Below are 21604 nucleotides of genomic sequence, written 5' to 3' on the forward strand. Positions count from 1 at the left end.
GACTGATGAAAACGTGTGTATTCGTCAAGATACAACAGTACAACAAATGTATATGTACAAGAGTTGACCGTCAGCGATAAGTACAAGAGACATGATGAAATCGCTGACATCACGTGCACATTCGCGGAAAGACGCATCAACGCAGCGCAATAAACACACGAGCTGCTATCACAGCTGCTGTGGCTTCTGCACTGCCGTACTTTACAATGAATTAAAAAAAAAAACGGCAGTGAAGTAAAAATGTTTTTCCACGTGCGTGAAATGAGGATGAACGTGCAGTGTGACTAAACGAGAAGAGACGAAAAAAGTATCTTCGGTCCACGCATGAGGATTTTGTTGATTCCTAATTGCCCGTGGGAAAATTGTCGATGGAACGCCAACACATGTAGGCGCGCGACAACGATTGAATACGCCTAACTACAGGAAAAGCGACGAAACGCTTTGAACACTGCGCCTCACGTCGCTCTCGAACTAAAACATCCGAGCGTCCATTGGCTGTAGGTGCAATTCGTTTCCGGACACTACAGTAAGCACGACAGGGCGCCACATTTTCGAAAAACACACTGGAATATAAATAAATGCTCCCGGTCAGCTGACTGACACCGCAACGACAACAATGCAGTTCCGCAAGGCACGCGCTGTCAGTCCCGACGACGCCGAGTCCGTTGAATAATGCTCGCGACGTCGCTTGCATGCGCCAAGAGCCTTTCACTGCCGTCTTTTTTTTTCCTTTCCTGCGATTTAGTGGGTGCGTATCTTGACTTCCCTCTTCTTAAGTCCAGAGCCGTTTAGGTGGCCATTCACGTGACCGTTGCCGTTCGTGGCGGCGCCGCTTTCGTTGACGATCGTGCCGTTCTTCGTCCCTTGCTCGTCTCCCTTCGCCTGCGAAGTGGCTTCGTAGTTGCCGCAGAAGAAGTGCACCTCTCCCCTCCTGGTCCTGACGTAGGTGTGAATGTAGAAGTTGACGAAGAGCACCAAGAAGAAGAAGCACTGGGACGCGGCGAGATAGGTCAGGAAGCGCGGGTAGCCGCAGTCCTTGAACAAGGGCACGCAGACAAACCCGATGAAGACGGCGAACTGTACAATCTGCATGGTGGTGATGTACTTCTTCCACCACAGGTACTTCTGCACGGAGGGTCCCAGAGCGGACAAGAAGTAGTACGTGTACATGACGATGTGGATGAACGAGTTGATGGAGACGCCCATGATGCCCTGACCGTCGGCCCCGAACGTGATGAAGAGCCAGCCGTTCCAGACGACCAGGCTGTGGTGGACGACGTGCAGGAACGAGATGTGGCTGTACTTCTTGCGCAACAGGAAGAACAGCGTGTCGGCGAAGTCCAGGATACGCACCATAAAGTACCACCAGCAGTACGACACGATGGTGATCGAACCCGGGTCTTGGAAGTCGATGCCTTGACAAATCCAGCTGTAGCCGCCGCCCAGGTACGAGTGCGAGAGAAACTTGTAGAAGAAGAACGTGTTGAGCATTACCATGCAGGCGTTGTAGGCCATGATGATGTGCTTGAGGTCGTAGGCCTTGCGGTCTTCCATGTACCGGGGCCCCCACACCTTGACCACGTACAGGTAACCGGCGATGAGGGTCAGCACCATCGTCGGGTTGCCGATCAAAGGGAAGTCCTTAGTGCGGGGGTCAGCGTGCGATTTGAGTTGTTCCACAAAGTCCATGACGTAGCTCGCCATTGTGGAACTAGAAAAGAAAGGAACAGCACGCTCGACGTTAGCGCTCCAAGGACGCCGAGGTCGTCGGTCATGCTCGCGCAAGAAAAAGACAAAAGAAGTATGCTTCAAGGCTGCGTTAAAACTCACAAACAAAGCTCGAACATTCGCTACGTCAACAAACTACGAACGAAGTGACTATTAGCGAAGATAGAAAGAGCTGTATAAGGACGTATTGTTCGCTAGCACACATGGTACATTAACACACACTAACAACGCTGACTCGTTACGTAAAAGGCCCAGTTACTAGCGGTAATAACAAAAGAGACTGCAATACACTGTAGCAGACGTAACGCATCGGATGCTATTCAGTGAATATATTAAGCTCGACAAGGGCCGCTCTCTCCGCAAGACAGTCACAACGCACCTGTGTTCTACTTTTGTTCACCGGGGCGCGAACGGCATTCAGCAGCTGAAGTTTGTCACGAAACAATTGAACCTTTACGCACTATTGCGCACCGAAACGGTGGGGACGTGTAAGGGATCACTGAACTACGTGGCTCCGCTATGTGCTCACTCCGATAAGAGCATAGTGCGCACCCTGCTGTCGATATAGGAGCATCATTGAAATATGCCTTGCACTTCTTCCTTTTTCAACACGTATGTGCGGTGTCTAAACGTGGCTCGAGGTGCAACTGCGGCAGACAGCAGGCATGATCACTGGTCTACGTAATCGAAGTTGGTCTACGTAATTGAACCGCGAGCAACAGTGCCATTGACGCGTTTCTCTGACGTAAGGAGGCAAACCTGGCTTCGGGAATGAAATTGGCTCGCCTAATCTTTGCTTACTCATGTTCTCGAACTTTGTCTACTTTTTTGTCGTGCTATCTCTTAGCATTCGTGCAGATATGTACCGAAGAGCTGAGTTAACAATCTTTCCTTTTATTATTATCTCGCGACCCGTGCAATCGTATACAAACATAGCTCGGTTTGAGGTGGCTGTGTGGCTATGTTTTATGTGACGTAAACTTGAGACGCTGTCTAGCCCAAGTCATCAATGCTAGTTAATATTGTCGCCTTCTTGAGGGCGCTGCATTCAAACAACATCAAGCACAACATTTAAGAGCCCGTCAGTGGTATAGAAGCCGAATTATTGCAGACTATCTCAGTACAGTGTTTCTTTCGAATAGGCACACCTTTTTTTTTTTAATATAAAAGGCTGTGCATTTTGTGAGCGTAGCGTTTTCGCGGAAGGTAATTTAGTCGAAGGTGAAGTACTCAGCAGCTAATCATGTGAATATAGCAAGACCAGCAAGAATTCGCTTATTTCGCTGTAGTGGCGAGCTCGGTCTCTAGAGCACTGGGTGTCGGAATTCGACTACGAACGTTCTGAATTAGGAACAAGTTCCTCAACATATTAAAAGAATAATGAAAGGAATGAATTAAAATGTGTCTATCTCAAGATTTATTAGTAAAGAGTGACAAAATAAGAAGGTTTATTATCAATGTTTCGCTAATTAGTCATCTGAAAGTTGCCTTATTAGCGCCAAAGTATATCCGTATTGTCTGACAACCCTTCCACAAAAACTCTGTGCTCCCTGCGAACCTGACCTACCCAAAATATATAGATATATATCTACATAAAGAAAAGAACGTTCGCCAGCAGATTATGGTTAACTTCGTGAACGCTACGGCACAAAACTTGGCGCCGCGTATTGTTCAACGAAATTCCCGAAGCATGCAAGAGGACACAAGAGGCCCAGAGTTGTGGCTCCAGGAGTAACCAGGCGCGCGAATGGGGCCCGCGTGCACAACAAGCTCCTTCGGCAATTTACACTTCCCTCGTATATCTGCCAGAGTTGCGGGAACACTCGGAAGGTAACGTTCAGCCACAGTGCAACGTAGCGGTTCCACTTATTGCGGGATTTTTGCGCTATCACGCGTTTATATAGGCTATGCACGGCGCCGATTATGTTCTACAATTGAGCTGCAGCATATTTCGGGGCGAAGTGGAACCGCGTGACACGTACTTAGTCCGCGGTTCACGTCGTAACTTCCTCGAACTGCATGCGGCCATGGCATGCATTGGCGTAGCCATGTGGGGGTGTTGAGAGGAGGGTGCAATCCACCCCCCCCTCCGCCAAACCCCGAAAAAAAGTTTCTGGCGACGCCCCCTGATGACATGCAACATCGACCTGGCTAAGATCCTTGTGGCTAAGCTCCTGAAGCTGCGCCCTCCTTCACCGCTCTCGCATGTGGGATACACATCGTGCCCAGAAAACATTTGTTTATGATTTCGTCCGACGCTTTCCCTTTACAATATTCCAAACGGAAATTGGTGACACGAAGAAAGAGTAGAGTTGGGAAGCTTCTGAATGTAATCTAAAGAAACAACCAAGTTGCGCAACACACTGCTCGTAGGCATCGGGATGGATATCGCGTTATGCTCAAGGCAGCCAAGGAGCGGGGAAATCACGCGAGTGAGTGGAAAAGACGCTGTGAGGAAAATGCGCAGGCCGATTAGACGATCAGATGCCGGCGGAAAGTTCGACTGCGCTGCGGAAGAGACCGCTTCTATAGATTTAAAGGGGAAGGGTATCGACGCAATTCTGTGTATCTCTCCGATAATATTACACGAGTTCCAGCTCACGGTTATCCGCGAGCGGATAAATTCGAGTCTTTGTAGCTATGTACAGAGGTAAGTGGAGGCGGAAAGCTAAACATTCAAGGTGTCCCGAAGACACTTCGAGCGTCTGAATGTGGCGTCCGCTTACGAAGGTATCACTGTTTATCCTTTACAGCGAACGTATCTCGGTAGGATGACGCGTTCAATTCAATGAGCCTGGCTAACATCGAAATGCAATGAAGTTGACGCACACCGAGGAAGCGAAAGTAAATGGGGTGGGGGGAGAGGGAGCAGCAGCTTTAAATGTAATGCGACGAACTTGCCACGCGCACGCGCTCACTTGGCCGAGGTCTTATCGGTGATGAAAACTCTGTGTGCACGCTGGTCGCGTGCCGTCGAGAGATTGCGCGATGCTTTCCTCATTCGTGCTGCCCGCGAGGAATCTCACCGCTCTTGCTGTGACAGCACGTGTGTGAGGCTGATATCTAACCCCACCCAGTTTACACAGAAAAAAAAAAGAAAACGTACAATTTATTTACACTACCGAATTTCGTTATTGCTGCTTTTCGCTGATTCTAAGTTTTCTAATAAAGATTCGAAATGTTTTTTTAAAGACCTTAATGCTGCAGTGGCTTACGAATGAACAAAACAAGGAAATTTTTTTTTTTGAGGGGTTTGTTTCTTTGTGAGACGCAACCAAAAGAATCCAACAGAAAATTATGCAAAGGAAAGCATAGAGGACATTAATTGTTGTGTTTAACTGCAGTGCCGCAATTATGACGTGACGAAAAATCACCGAGGGTGATTTTTCGTCCACTTTCATTCATTTCAGTTCACGTCATGATTACTATACTACAGTTATAAGACAACAATTATTGTCCTCTATGTTTTCCTTGGCCTAATTTTCTGATGTATTCATTTGGTCAGTGGCTTATGAGGTAAGCGGCATGGCTGGCTATGACGCATCGCTGCTAAGCAGCACGTCGTGTATTCGAATCTCAGCCTCGGGGCCGCATTTAACGGATGCTCAAGCGTAAAAGTGTCACTGTAGTTAGGTTTAGAGTAGGCTACAGAATCCTTTGCAAGTGGGAGTTCTGTAACCGTTGCTTATCTTTCTATTGAGTCTCTTCTGGAATATATAATTAAACCGGAGCCCTTGATAGGCGTCTCTCTTAACAAGCTCGGCAGTTTCGGGACGTTACGCGCCATAATTTATTTTTTATTGGGGGAAACGTACACTGCAATAAGTGCTTTCCTACGATGGGTATGCGACATTGATAATTGCTGTCTGGGCGCAGGATAACTACGTGATTATCTCAAGAGTAAGTGGAATCGGGCTCGACTTCACGGTTTCACAGTAGGCCATCGTTCAGCAGTCAGCCTCGCGACAAGCAGTAACAAGGAAGGCGGTAGGCTTTTTAACAGCTTGAGGTTCACTACGAGGTGTTAACAGAAACTATCATCATCAAGAACGGCATCTACCTTATGTGACCTCACCTTTTACGTAGCAACAGACAAGCAGTGAGGATTTTATTGGAGCACTTATAGCGCCACAGTAGCAAGTCAGAGCATGAAAAGCTTACCAGGTATCTGTTCCTGTCACAGACGGAAGATGAGCTTAGCTAGGTTGCTTGTTCCGTGTGCGCGTCGGAGTCTCCTGCGATGCGAAAAGAATGACAAACCACGTAGCAGGTCAGAATAATCACTGAATGCTCGGTACGATAGCATTCTTTATAAACATCGCTTAGTTAGGAGAATGATTGTTTGTCTATCAACCTTTTTTTTTCCGTATCGGGCCTATTTATTGTCAGCTTGGTTTACTTATAGACTAATAGATAGTCAGGTTGCAGCGTTTCGGAACAGGACTTTGAGGCCACAGGAAGGGTCGGCTATGTCTGATCCTTAGCCGAGATGAAAAGCAAAAAAAAAAATAAACGTGGTATAACACGTCGTCAAGTGTCGATGAGGGAGAGGAAAAAAAAAACAAAATGCTGACCAGGTAGTCTATATTTAGCTGAAGATACAGTGAAAGAAAACAGAGCTACGAATATTGATGTAAAAGTGACAAAGCGAAAATATGACGCTACCTTCAATCAAATTGGAAGTGGGTGCACTTAAAAGAACACTCAATTTCAGCGATTCTTTTGATGCTGTAGATTATTTCACGAGAGAAGCATCACCGAGCAGACATAAATACCTTGGAAATTTTCAATGGTATCTGAAAAGTCAGCCTAGCGATTGCTCTTACGCGCTATTTGCTATTTGAGATCGTGTGACATGCAACAGCAGCGACCTCTCACAAGCGGCCACCGTTCTGAGTATAACTGCTCGCATTCTGTTCTGTTCTGTTTTAACTTGCTTGCTGTAGAGAGGTAGAGGTTTATATAACCTCGGCTACTCCACTTCTACAAGTTCTGCAGCGAAAAAAAAGTGGTACCCAAAATTTTAAAAAAGTGAACAACTAATGAAAAAACATGTAGCGCACTAAAATAAGTGAATATAACAGGTAATGTACAGTTTGCTGCAGGAAATTCACATGGCGATAAAGCGTCCACACGGACACATTTCTAGTTCTGGCCACGGTATAAGGACTAACATATCATTCCGTGCATTGCTTGTGATGAAAAGCTTTCTGTTGCTCGCATTCATTCGTGCTGTGACGCTTACTGTGAAGCATTGGCCAAGAAACCCAAGGTTAAGCGGAGCAGGATAATTAAAAGTAACACGTATAAGAAACGGCGGCGTGCAAGCAATACGACAACGATAAAAAATGTCAGTGTGATTGACCTGCCAAAAGTGGAGGTAATAACGTGAATTCAAATGGCGACAGTAAGAGTAATAAATTATTAGTTCAGTAAATGGATCATGCTTTACTCGATCCATGTGCCAAAAAGTTATTCGCAGGTGAAGCTTAGGACGTGAAAGAGATACTCATTTCTTCATCGAATCTCGTAGTGGTAATGGCGTGGCACCAGATAACAGTGGCATGTACTTACACACAGCAGCCGATGTGCGAATAGTTGAGTCGAAAAAGGAAAAGCGTGTCCGCTTGCGTTTATAAATGAAAGAGTTCGGTCTCGCATTCTGTGTGTGACTGTCACGTCCTTCGAGCACGCCATCGACACGTGACTGCCACATCCGCCATGCATTCGCGAGGCGTCGAGTTTCTTTGTTCACTTCCAAAGGCGCGCTGCGCTTGACGTTCGTTGTGAACAGGTAGTAAAAAAAAACGAGCTTTGATTATACATTTTCAGAGCTTTTAGGAAATTCAGCGTGAATTATGATACTTAAAAAGGAACGAAAAAATTCGGTAATAACATTTGTCTAATATGCAACGATCAACAGCTTCATTGCAATTCATACAACGTCGTCTTCCTCGACGCAGCATTGAATGTTATGGCCTCTGAAAAAACGTAGCTCGCTGTTGTTCTCGGAGTCTTGGTTTGTGACACCAAAAATCTTGCTGAAGTTACCTATCCCCGAATAGTTATGAAGAGCTACTGGTAATGAAGCGCATTTTTCTTTACGCATAGAAAAGGTACGAGGAGTGAAACTGGGAGTTCTCAACGTGGAACACAGTATAATAAAGAGAAAAATGGTATGTGTGACTCTTTTCGGTCAGTCCTGACTTGCCACGTATATGACTCCCTTTAAAAAGACTCGTTTACTCTTTTAGGGGCGAAGCTCCTTAAGGCGGCACCCGTTCGTCCCTCGTAGTCGTAGTCGTAGTGCGTAACCAGTCTTACGCTTTGACCTCCAAGGTGGTGCCGGTGGGAGATTTTTCCTGTGCGTTGTTGAACAATAAAAAATTCGAAGCGTGCGCGTTAACTAAAAGCCGAATTCTTCTGTCTCTCATTCCCCATTAGCAGCCATTGGCATGTTCCAGTAAGAAACGTTAGTAGAAGTAGAAGTGTAAGTGTTAGCTAAAAGCCGACTTCTTCTGTCTCTCATTCCCATTAGCAGCCATTGTTTACCTCCAAGGTAGTGCCTGGTGAGATTTCTCCTGTGCGTGATTAAACAATAAAAATTTTGTTCAAAACGCCGTTGACTGATGAAATAAACCAACGAAAGACGCCAGATGTTTTGTAAAAGCAAAACGAAAGAACGCCAGATGTTTCTAAAGCAAAACGAAAAGACGCCAGCTGCTTAACGAAAGACGCCAGATGTTTTCTAAAGCAATGGTTTTCTAAACAATGAAAATTCACAGCGTACATGTAAAATTAAAGTGAGCTGCAAGTCGTCATAACTCATCGAACCTTTAGTATAAACGCGCCCGATCTCACGTCGGTGATGATGTACTGGGCAGAATTCACGGAAGATTCACGGTTTACCGATGAACCTCCGCAGCTTCGCCCACTCATCATCATTCACTCCGTGGATATTTTGGTTCCCACGACTCCTCAAAGAGAGTATAATGGTCCCAAAAGGAAGTTAACATGTCTATTTAAAGATTCATATACGTGGCAAGTCAGAACTCACAAAAAAAAATGACAAAGAAGTCTTTCTTTTTTTCCTTTTTTTGAAAAGTGCACATAAGTCGCGCTCGGACTTTTTCTTGCGATCAGCGGTTACATTGCCTGCATTACGCACGGATAGTCTGCAAAGATGTGTCTAACTTTTTTATGCTGCTCAGTTTCTCATAGTCTCAAATTTGTAATGGTCATAGCAGTTAGGCTCGAATGGTGCTATGAACGCCAGAAAACACGTAGCGAGCTCTGCCGGAGTGACGGAAAAAGTAAGCGGAAAATGTAAAGCGACCGGCGTGCGGTAATCAAAGCGTCGTTTTTTCTCAATCAAACAAACAAACAAATAGAAAACTTAATGTGGGCGTCGCTTTCGTTGCGTTACCGCGTACTTTCGATAAAGGAAGTCGGCATAACAGAACCGTACAAAATTAATCAAAATAAGAAAGTGTATTTAGGTGAATCCTCAAGCAGCTGCATACACAAGAATAGGCAAGATCTGTGCTCAACGACGTTACACAAACTGTTAAGCATAAAAAAAATTGAGAAGAAAAGAAAACAGGATGCGATAACCTCATATTATCCAGGATTAGTCTCAAAACATCATGGAGAGGAGCACTTGTAGCCTGCATCACAACGATCACAGATAGTTAAACAAAACAATGCTCCTAGCAGCCGCCGTCAGTAACGTGGATTCCACAGGTACGTAGAGTCTACTTCAAAAGTATCCAGGCCAGTGCACGGGAGGCAAAAGTTGCCGCCGCCAAATAACATAATAGCGCTCGCTTCGGAGCAGTGGAAGATAGCGGAAGGCACGAAGCTTGGTACCAGGCTTAGCTCGGAGTAACAAGTTATGATCAAGACGGTATTCAACGGAGGACAAGTTTGTTTTTCCTTTGACCCTCGTTTTTTTTTTCTTTCCGTTCCGCTGCTTGAACTAGTATTACTAACGATAAGGTCCCAAGATGTATACATAGCCGGTTTTGCGTGCCCAAATTCATGGGAAGTTCTATATAGAAAGAAACCGCCTGATGAGTCAACTCATGTGGAAGATAAGGAGGTATGACCAAAGCAGGTGTGATGGCATCCATTGGCTGCGGAAAGGGTTGCTGATGCAGGACACATATATTCAACAGCCGATAGGTTCGCTTTTGAAGGAAGTGGACTGACTAAAACGTCGTATTTTATTAAACACTAGCACAATGATAGCTCCGATTAGTTCAAACTCCAAACACCAAAAGATAAAAGTAAATTAGAGGATGGGGGCGTCGGACGTTCACGTAGTAACATTGTCCTGTGCTTCGATTAAAATTTCGTAGGGAAGACTGGAGGGGCGGAACGGGCTAGCGTTTATGAAAATACGACGCACATTGAGGCACGAACGGAAAGAAAAAAAAATGCGAGAAAGAAAGAGAGAGGAGATACGGAGCAACAGGTCCACATGTAAGAAAGTACTTACGGCACGGCTCGGCACTCGTATCCACCGCTTCCAGCAATCCGCAGCGGGCGACGAGTGGAACAGGAAAATAAAACAGAAGCGAAAGGAACTCCGCGCAGGATGCTGCGAACTGCAGGTCGGATCAGCACATGCGGCCGCCGCCGCCTCGAAGCCGGCAAGCCAAACAAGAAAACGCCCGGTGCCAGTAGAGAACTGGTCTTCGTTAAAAAAAACGCGCCTATGTTTCTTGCGATCGGTTTGCCCCGGTCTGCCTTGAGCGACTGATGCCGGCCGAGAAAGTGCGAACCCTATTTATGCTCCGGATTCGAGAGGTACCCGCAGCCACTGACTGCTCCTGCTAATGCTGGCATCGGGAGGACGAGGAGGGAATTCGCTGCGGGGCGAGGAGGGAGGCGGCTACGCGCGCACGCCGTCACCGCACCAGGTCTCGCCGTCGGAAGGTGGCGGTGGAGAGGATGCGAGAAGTCGCGCGGACGAAAAGCCGCCGCCGTCACAAAGAGAGAGAGAGCTGAAAGGCGAAGGGGCAAAAGGCGGGAGGACGCGAGATGCGCCACGAGGCAGGTGCCTAACCAAGTCCGTGGCTTCGCGCGAAGATCTGTTTTTTTTTTTCTCTTTTTTTGCCTAACCTCGGACGTCCCACCCTTCCTCGCTTATTGTTGTACATATAGGATAGCGAAGACAACGACGCCGTCGCACGTGCGCCTTTGGGACGGCGACGGAAGGGCGCCGAGGATGCTGGAAGAGCAACACTCCTAAAAGCGCCAGTCATGGTTTACCATAGAGAAATTTAGAACTCGTGTAGCGATGTAAGGAAAAAGGCACCTACTCGCGGCGGAGCGCTTGCGAAGCGGCTGTAGAGGAAGCCGTCCAGAGTGTGAGGCCAAGCGCCAGAGAAGAAATTAGACTAAAATCAATTGGAATCCTTTCGAAATTGCCGTCACAAGGGAAAAAGAACTTGACCGCAGAAGAGAGCAAAGCCCTTCGGGAACTCCGACAAGATCAGAGCATTGTCATCCTCCCCGCTGACAAGGGCAACTCAACGGTGGTGTTGGACAGCCGGGACTATGACCGGAAGATTTCGGCCCTTTTAGAGGGTGACGCATATACGCAGCTAAAAAAGGATCCGACGAAGCAAACTCAAACTCAGCTAAACAAGCTACTCTCCGAAATTTTCAAGCACCACCCACAATTAAAAGCACTCTACCTAAGTCTAATCTGCCGCAACGGCTCCGCACCGGGTTTCTACGGACTACCCAAAATTCACAAGCCTGGCGCCCCCCTCCGACCGATCGTCGACTTCACTTCCTCTCCATGCCGAGCCCTTTCAAGCTTCCTGCACCGAATCATCGCCCCTCTCACCCGGAATACCCCAACTCATGTCCGCGACTCCAGCCACTTCGTGCAGCTAGCATCAGAGGTGAGCATCGACGAAGACGAGAGCCTGGTCTCGTTCGACGTCGTATCTTTGTTCACCAATGTGCCGGTACCCTTATCTGTATCCTGTGCCCGTGCTGCTCTTGAGGGTGACGATGGCTTGAGTCAAAGGACCCCACTCACTATTGACGAACTCTGCCGCCTACTGGAATTCTGCCTGTCCAGCACGTATTTTTCCCACAAAGGAACAATCTTCAGGCAAAACAGTGGAACCGCAATGGGAGCCTCCATCTCCGTCACAATGGCAAACCTGACCATGGAACATATAGAAAGGGAAGCACTTGGCTCCTTCTCGCCGCGACCCAAGCTCTTTCTTCGCTACGTGGACGATTGCTTTTGTGTCGTGAAGACATCTGAAATTGAAAACTTCAGACTGCACCTAAATTCCGTTCACCCAGCCATACAGTTCACGGTCGAGTGTGAACGCGACCGCACCCTCCCCTTTCTCGACGTCCAGGTGGCAAGAAGGGGCAGTGACTTGGAGTTCTCCGTTTACAGGAAGCCGACGCACACCGGCCGATACCTTCAATACGATTCGTCCCATCCCTCCACCCACAAGGCCTCCGTTGTGTCCACATTACTTCAGAGAGCCAAAAGATATGTTCCACTGACACGGAACGCCGGAAAGAAGAGGCCCGCGTAATTGCGGACCTCAGAAAAAACGGTTATCCCAGAAATTTCATTCGATCCGTCGCCCGCCGCGCAGAGAAAAAGAGGTTACGCGACTCCCAGCCAGCATTGACGAACAGCTCTCCAAAACGCGTGTCGGTCCCATACGTCCAGGGAGCCAGCGAGGCGTTGGCTCGGATTTTTAGAAAAGAAGGCGTGCACATCGCGCACGTGCCTTCATGCACGCTGGGCCGCTTCCTTCCCCGCCCGAAAGACCGACCAACAAAGGACAGGGCGCACGGCGTCGTTTACAAAATACCGTGTGCCGACTGCCCCTCGTCATACATCGGCGAGACCAAAAACTTCCCCGAACGGATTAGGCAACACGTCAACGACGTCCGTAAACTCAACAAAGAACGCAGCGCCGTCGCCGAGCACGCAGAGACGTTTGACCACAGAATAGACTTCAACGGAACCGCCATCCTCGAAAGTGAAACCAAGTGGAGGAGGAGGTTACTACTGGAGTCGTGGCATATACAGAGGACCACTCAAAATATCAACCGTTCACTCGGAACTCTCCCCCCGGTGTATGCGCATGGGCTACGCTCCTCGGTAATGCGTGGGGTCGTTAACCGCCGCGAGAGTGCCTTAAAGAGGCCGCTGCCAAGCCGCCGCAGTCCCCCCTGAGGAAGGAACCGAGCTGGTTCCGAAACGTCGGGTTTTTACGTGTCTTCGTAACTTTGGTTGGAGAATAAATATCAGTTATCTCAGTTTACTTACCCAACCAGACAGACTTCTGTCTAATGTTTACCTTCAGCTTAGAGTAACGTATGATGATGAACCAGAAACCGCCAAAAGTGTGCGGTTACTGTAACTACAACGTGACAGCATGAACCAGTGATATCAAGACGACATCAGGTATCGTGCAACCTGTCCAGCTCCCCGATGACTACACTGGGGCGTGTCCTGACCGCGATTTAAATAGTGGGACAATACTTTACAGGGGCGTCATCGCGAAAGGGTTCGAACGCTCCAACTAACGCAACTACCCCCCCCCCCCTTGTGTGCTCTGCCCATCACAGCTTTGGTACAAGCAGGAGGTGAATTGTCAACAGCCCTGGCCCGACAAGCAAAGCAAGCCAGAGAAAAAAAGAAAAAAAAGAAAGAAGACGCAAATGATTCAGAATGGCTATCATGTCACTTGCCTGAGCCACGCGAAGATTCCTCACCGTGAGTCGACGGTTCTGTCGACCGTGTCAACCGTCAGAAGGGAAACGGTGCGCGGCGCACTTGACGAGTGGCGACGTAAGGAAGTTCAGTAGCTGCTTCGGCGGGTCGCGTGGGCCACGTGGGTCAAACTAACAATGGCACGATGCAGTGCGTTAACATCAGCAGTGCGTAGAAGCAACAAGGGGGCGTGGCCTTCTTTCGAAGTTCACGTTCCCTTCTCTCCCTGACTGACGTGCTTGCGAGTCTCTTCGGTGGTGGAGCGAACAGGCTAGCTGCAGCTCCCCTTTTTTTTGGTCTCGGAAGCCCCGAAGATCCGACACACCGCGGTGCCGTGGAATAGGCCGCTTCCCCGAAGGAACTTCAATCCGCAACACAATACCGTATTCTCCGCTGTGCGAGCGCACCCCCCTTCCTGGCTGGAGACTATACGGCGTGCTACCGATGAGATCGACACCCAGCAACGAGCGCTGTGCGCTGGCAGAGCAGGAACGAAAATCTCGTTAAATTCTTACACGTCCCTCCATGCGGCAAGCATAAACTTACATAACGAATAAGGTGTAAATAATTGCTCGCAATCTGTTAACTGTTTGGCACGTTTGCCTTTTAAGAGTTGGCATTCACGCACTTTGCGCTAGGGCAACGGATAATAATAATAATAATAATAATAATAATAATAATAATAATAATAATAATAATAATAATAATAATATCTGGGGTTTAACGTCCCAAAACCACGATATGATTATGCGAGACGCCGTAGTGGAGGGCTCCGGAAATTTCGACCACCTGGGGTTCTTTAACGTGCACTTAAATATAAGTACACGGGCCTCAAACATTTTCGCCTCCATCGAAAATGCAGCTGCCGCGGCCGGGATTCGATCCCACGACCTTCGGGTCAGCAGTCGAGAGGGTAACTGAAATGGCGACTAGTTTTGAAATTATTTTCCTTTCCCTTGGCTTTGTTTCTGCTTCTTAATACCCAGAGTCGTTTGCACTGCGAGATCCACGTACAGGTTTCTATTTCTTGTTGCATTGGGAGTTCTACTTGGCGTCATAAAAGTTAACCGCTTTACGACGTCTGTTTCCATCGCCTTTGTTTTCGCTTATGATACATTGTCAAATCACAGCGCGAATGCATCTCCCTGCTTTCTTTCTCTCTCTTTTTTTTTATTGTATCTATAATATCAGTTTTCTAGCCCTGCACTGCTGCTGCTGGTCTGATTCCTGTGTGCCCTTTTCTTTGAATGCTTAATTGTCACAGCCTATAGTATCTTTATCATTTACTCAGCAACGTTCGCTGTAAAAATACTAATGGATAGGGTTTTACGTGCCATAACTCACGATGTGATTATGAGACGCGCCGTAGCGAAGAGCTCCGCAAATGTCGACTACCTGTTTTTTTTTTTCTTTTTTTTTACGTGCACTGACATCTCACAGTACACGGGAATCTAGCATTTCGCCTTCATCGAAATGCGAACTCCGTGGCCGGCATCCAACCCGCGACCTTCGGGTGAGCAGCCGAGCACCGTAACCACTGCACCACCGAGGCGGACGAACGTTCGCTCTAACTCTGTTTTTTCAGTAACGACTGAATTTCGCGCACTTCGACGGAGCACTTGAATTTGGCGGGAATTACAGCAGGACGTCCTCCAACATATTATGAAGTAACCTAACCGCTACGCACGCTTAGACAGGAAAACCCACGTGCCAATATTTCTTAGCTCATCACAACGCTCCACCAAACGTTTGCCGACTGTTTCGACCGGTACTATCAAGTTTGATAGAGATTGTCATTTTGGGCACTGATGCCAGGAAATCCCATAAGAATTCTTTAGCGCTTTATTACACCTACAGGTATGGAGCATTCTCCGTGTCCCAACAACAACGAAACGTCGAGCTACACCGTAAAAAAAAAAAGATTCATTTGACTCTTTATGAACGTAGCGTGTATTAGCGCGGTACATAAAGGAAAGGGGCACGAGACGTAGATATAGATAGACGCTATAACGAGCCTGCCTATCTTTACGTCTGTGTCGTGTCCCTTTCTTTTATGTACCGCGCTCATACACGCTACGTTCATGGATGACCAACTCGCCCAATCGGCGACTCTTCTGAACTTTGACTTTTTGTTTTCTGAATCCATACTTGCCATGAACATGCCTCTTCAAAAGAGATGCGTGAACTCTCTTTGCAGATCATTATAGTCGCACATACTCTTTTCTTTCTTGGAGTGTATACACAAGAAAACACCGAGGCGCGGGCATTGCGGCATTGAAAAAGCCACAATCATGCTCGCAAAAAAAAAAAAAAAGAAAAGTGTTCGCCTAGGGTACATCGCCATCTTTCCATCCATTCAGCAGGCATATCGAGTTAGTTTTCAGTCTCGCTGCCGGCGTACTCACGAGAAAGTGACGGATGACGACCGCAGATAATGCAAACACTTTAGTTAGGGGACGTAGGCGGCCTTTGAAGGTCTGCAGAGGAAGGAAAGGAAAGAAAGCCAGCCAGCTTGTTCTATCTACTTTCTAATCTAAAGAGGGACTCAAATCAAGGCACACTAGAAACAGGCCCTCGTTTTCGCTCTTTTCAGGAGACTGTGTTCGTACCAACAGGCCTGGCTAACCATGATCTTGAAGTTCTGCTTACGGTATTTTACAAATCTTAAATGAAGCTTGGAATTAAAGTGGTGTAAACCTGACCGGTTACGCTTCAGCAATTGCACAATCAGTTTTGCGGGGAAGTCATTGGTTCCCCTAATTGGTGACCTTTTTAGGTAAAGAACTGTAATCGCGCTCGGTTACCTTTCTTGTGTGGAGTGTACCGGTCTGCTACTCGTCCAAGCGAAGAGGGGGACACTGACACGAACGTTACAGAAGTGCCGCCGCAAAAACCTCGCAAAGAATTGGTTTTGACGTATTTGACGGGCGCTCACTTCGAAATTCAATTACCGGGAGACCGTGAACCTTGCGGCGCGTATGACATTCGTGAGACCTTAATAGGTACATCTGATGAAACCCGTGCACTGCGGCCGCTTGCACCGTGTCGCATGATATCTTGACAGACAGTTTTAAGGCGCGTGCTGTTTTAGAGGTTCTTGCGCGCACCGATAATGCCGAGAGCCAGCCATTTACCCTACCTCTGACATTGAATCAGACTATGTCATCATACGATGCATAAATTTGCATTGTCGCAGAATAGATTGATCACATTAGCTGTGGGCGGTATGCCGTAACTAATTCAGCGAGAAAAAAAAAATGTTTTCCATGATTTTCGCGAAAATTGGGGTCACATAGGTAAGTAATGACGGTCGCATTTGCTTCAAGACTTTTGCCAGAGCATGCCCAAGGTGTATATCAATATCATAAATGCAGTTCTGCATTTCCTGAGAGTGTTAGAAAACAGGAGCTCAATGTCGCACTAAAGCATGTGCTTTTTCCTCTGCTGTCTTTTCTATTCGTGCGTCGCTGTCCTTTCTATATTGCGGCCCCCATTGCTACCCCCTCTATAACTTAGTCACTTCGGAAAGCAAATGAAAAAAGGTCGAAAACATGTCGCAAAACTCTACGGTCTCTATACAGACGTGGTGGGCCAGCTATCATCACGTAGTCCTGAAAGATAGGGAAGTTCTCAGCGTGCGCGCGCTTTCAAAGCAGACCTGCGCTCATTATCACGTGCCGTTAGCGTCACAACTGCACATTACTCGCGGCGCAACAAAGTGTTTAATGCCTTACGACGTCACGCTAATATCCATTGCACAAATTTCGGTGCACTGAGAAAATGAAACCAGCAAACAAAAATAAGGTTGTTCCTTCTTTAAAGGAAACATTAAAAACGAGTGTAACGCAGGCATAAATTGCGCTGCTGTAATATCAAAGTAGCCGTTGCTATCGTTAGACGAAACTTATGCCAGAATAAAAAAATAATAATAAAAGAAGAACGAAAGTGCGAGTGGCGCGTTGTCATGATCCTCCTAAGGAGTCTTGACAACAGTTCTAAGTGACGTCGTGTATTTCGTCAGTGTTCACAATGTAAAAGCCTGATGCCACAATCACGTCACGCCCATGAGATGCCATAGCGAGAAATTCAAGAAAGGGAAACCTTGCCTTCATTTTATCTCCAAATGAATGCAGACAATTTTTTAAATGCTGATTCAACAGTAAATGATGATTTATGGTTGCCATTCAGTGTCTCTTTGAGAGCTTCAAAAGTCAATTAAGTTTTCTTTTCTTTCCCTATTTTAAGTACCATTAGCAGCCACACGGACACTACTGATGTTACTATATACATGTCGTCCCAGCTAACTCTAGCCAGAGTTTTAAAATATGCCGACGCACGTTATGACGACACAACCAAATACATGTTGCTGACTATTGTATGGAGTAGGAAGGAAGGCAGAAGCGGAGGACAGGGAGGTTAGCCAGCTCTTGCAGCGGCTGGCTAGCCAGTGCTGCGGGAAGGGGCAAGGGGGATAAAAGATGATAGAGAGACGTTACAGAAAAAAAAGGAGAGCAAGAAAAAAACACACACAAAAAGAAAGAAGGATACTCCGCTGCGTAAAGTCTGTCTCTAAGACCAGACGTCCGCAAGAAACGCAATAACACTTTCAAAGCCTTCTGTGCTGAGGACGGATTCATCCAGTGTAGTAAGTCGCACTGTTATTTGTGGTTTGCTTAACTGCTTGATTAGGCAAAATTATTTAACTACCTTGCGAGGAACGAAGCTGGGCGAACAATTACAATTAGAAAATTGTAGGTCATTTGGCAAAACGTGTTGTTAGAAAGTTTATAACTTCTTATTACTAAGTTTTTAACACGAAAGTGTTTTATGCCGGGGTCCACCAAGACTTCAGTGACGTATTTCCGTCACGGAAATGACGTCGAAAAAATATACACAATCAGATGGCAAAGAAAAAAACCTACCGTCAACGGGCATCGAACCCACGACCGCTCGGTCCGCAACAACAGATGCCGGGCACGCTATCCACTGCGCCACGGTCACAGACTCTGGATGCTTCACCAACGCGCCTTTTATATCTACCACTCTCCCGGTCGGCGGGGTGGTGTTCACCTCTGGGAGTGGCAAGGTAAAGTAATTCGTCATTGTTGTGGCCTCCGCGACTAGCACCTGCAACGCGTTTACGCGTCCGTCCCATTCGGCGCGTTTTCAATAGAAGTTGAATTTTGTCAATGCCTTAACACACCGCGAGGTGGCGACCTTTGCCCAAGCGTCGGAACAGCGTCAGCGTCGGCGTCGCTCATAGCAACACGCAATCCACACCAAACATAGCTCTGCAACGCGCGCCTGCCTCACCATGGCTGTAACACTGCGTTCCCCACTCACGCGCTCGCCCCGAGAAAAATCGCGGCCGGGCTACCGGGGCGGCGCGACGCGCTTTGCGTTTCCCTCTAGTGCGGCCGTGGTGTTCAAACACATTTTAACATGCCGCGGGATGGCGACCAAGTTCTGCGTCCAATATGCGACGCTCTTCTGGCACTCTCGTTCTCTGATTACGCTTTCACTGTTAACTACTATAGCTACCACAAGGGTTTGTTTAATCATTTAACATAGACGTTAGTCGTCGGGATGGCGATGTACCACCAATCATCAAAGTGGGTGCATCCACGTTAAACGGTGCTACAGCTGCCATACATCTATATACATTGTGCAATCTCTCTCTCTCATATCAATGTACAGTAAACATTCAGTTACTTCTGTAAGGGCACGCTTTACTTTCGTGTTATTCCGATTCCTATGACGGAGGGATCAAGCATCTTTTTTCCTGCTTACTGCAGATGCCCGCGAAATGCAAAAAAAAAAAAAAATGTACCACGTCCCATACCCGCTCGGTCGTCGTGGTTGCAGTTCTCCCTAGCGGCTTTGGCGTTGCCAAGCTAAGCACATTGCCGGTTCCTTCCTGTCTAGCGGCCTCATTCAGATGTGCATGGAGTGCGGAACGCGTGTGTAACCTGCGTTGGGTGCTTGCTAACAAACGCCAGGTGGTCAGAGCTATTACAGCGAAGCTCTCTTTGCCTAACATGGGCCGTGGTAGTAGTAGTAGTTAGCAGGCGTCCGCAAAAAAATCACAGCATATCCACAGAGTGAATGATGATGAGTGGGCGAAGCTGCGGAGGTTCATCGGTAAACCGTAAATCTTCCGTGAATTCTGCCCAGTACATCATCACCGACGTGAGATCGGGCGCGTTTATACTAAAGGTTCGATGAGTTATGACGACTTGCAGCTCACTTTAAGTTTACATGTACGCTGTGAATTTTCATTGTTTAGAAAACCATTGCTTTAGAAACATCTGGCGTCTTTCGTTAAACAGCTGGCGTATTTTCGTTTTGCTTTAGAAACATCTGGCGTTCTTTCGTTTTTCTTTTACAAAACATCTGGCGTCTTTCGTTGGTTTATTTCATCAATCAACGGCGTTTTGAACAAAATTTTTATTGTTTAATCACGCACAGGAGAAATCTCACCAGGCACTACCTTGGAGGTAAAGAATGGATGCTAATGGGAATGAGAGACAGAAGAAGTCGGCTTTTAGCTAACGCTGCGAATTTTTTATTGTTCAACAACGCACAGGAAAAATCTCCCACCGGCACAACCTTGGAGGTCAAAGCGTAGGACTGGTTACGCACTACGACTACGACTACGAGGGACGAACGGGTGCCGCCTTAAGGAGCTTCGCCTCTAAGCCGGCAGATTCCGTGATCTCGCTTTGACCAATCAGGTGTAAGCGCGCGCATTTCAAATCTAGCGGCAGATTCACGACGTCACTTGATTTCGCTAGCCAATCATAAAAACTTGCGCGCTTTCCTAACCACACGTGATCTCGCCAGCCAATCGTATATAATCGCGCGTATCATCATCATCATCATCATCAGCCTGTCTACGCCCACTGCAGGGCAAAGGCCTCTCCCATGTTCCGCCAATCAACCCGGTCCTGTGCTTTCTGCTGCCACGTAATACCTGCAAACTTCTTAATCTCATCTACCCACCTAATTTTCTGTCTGCCCCTCACGCGCTTGCCATCTCTTGGAATCCAGTCAGTTACCCTTAATGACCTGCGGTTATCCTGCCGACGTGCTACGTGCCCGGCCCATGTCCATTTCTTCTTCTTGATTTCAACTATGATATCCTTAACCCCCGTTTGTTCCCTGACCCACTCTGCTCTCTTCCTGTATCTTAAGGTTACACCGATCATTTTCCTTTCCATCCCTCGCTGCGTCTTCCTCAATTTAAGTTGAACCCTCTTTGTAAGTCTCCAGGTTTCTGCTCCGTAGGTAAGTACCGGTAAGATGCAGCTGTTATATACCTTCCTCTTGAGGGATAGTTGTCGACTACCATACATGATTTGATAATGCTTGCCGAATGAGCCCCAACCCGTCCTTATTCTTCTAGTTATTTCACTCTCATGGTTCGGCTCCGCGGTTACTACCTGTCCTAAGTAGACGTACTCCTTTACAACTTCCGGTGTCTCGCCACATATCGCGCGTATACACTTCGCTTGATTCGAGGTGGTTAGACCTCGTGTAGACCGCGCCGCCGCTCACCGCCGAGCAGCAAGCTGAGTGCGAGGAACGATCGGCGCGAACTCGACCGTGAACGGAAATCGACGTCGCCTTGCCGAAGACGCAGCGTTGCGAGCTTGCCTGCGAAATTTGGCTTGCAGGTGTAACTCTCGGTACAACTACGAGAGCTTCGCTGCCCGACCATCGAGTGGACGGGCCGATGATTTTTCTGGAGATCACAGCTTCATCGCTTCCAATAATTCACAGTGCAGTTTTGAGAAGTTGAATGGCTCAATTTATAAAGGCCTTAAAGGGACCGACAACTGCCCAGAACATGAAATGAGATGACTGCGCTGATGGAAAGATTGTCCGTCGCATTGACTCAAACCAACCCTGTTTATCTCGTGAGACGCGGATTTATATTTTTATTTCTTCATTGAAAGTCGCGAAAAATGACCTTTGGCGCCTCTGGCGGCAAAATCATACACGGTCCGATGAAGCCGGTCACGTGACCATTGATTGGTGTATGCGTTCGATGACTTTTCTGTTAGTACTGAAATATTGTTTATTTCTTTTATATTAAAAGATATT

At 47.3% G+C, this 21604-nt stretch overlaps 1 protein-coding gene across 2 annotated transcripts; it reads right to left on the bottom strand.

Annotated features, from left to right (window-relative positions):
• Positions 1-451: 451 nt before the first annotated feature.
• On the bottom strand, positions 452-10410 carry LOC119383332 (elongation of very long chain fatty acids protein AAEL008004). Of its 2 annotated transcripts, XM_037651410.2 has the most exons (3): positions 10229-10410; positions 5890-5963; positions 452-1711 (listed from the first exon to the last, which is right to left on the bottom strand). In XM_037651410.2, the coding sequence occupies exon 3, from the start codon at positions 1702-1704 to the stop codon at positions 742-744; it is 963 nt and encodes a 320-aa protein (XP_037507338.1). In that variant the 5' UTR covers positions 1705-1711; positions 5890-5963; positions 10229-10410; the 3' UTR covers positions 452-741. The 2 variants fall into 2 exon arrangements, with proteins under 2 accessions (XP_037507338.1, XP_037507337.1); XM_037651409.2 differs by lacking the exons at positions 5890-5963; positions 10229-10410 and adding an exon at positions 2108-2266.
• Positions 10411-21604: the final 11194 nt, after the last annotated feature.

Source organism: Rhipicephalus sanguineus, chromosome 2 (genome assembly GCF_013339695.2).
Source record: "Rhipicephalus sanguineus isolate Rsan-2018 chromosome 2, BIME_Rsan_1.4, whole genome shotgun sequence".
NCBI classification, from domain to species: Eukaryota; Metazoa; Arthropoda; class Arachnida; order Ixodida; family Ixodidae; genus Rhipicephalus; species Rhipicephalus sanguineus.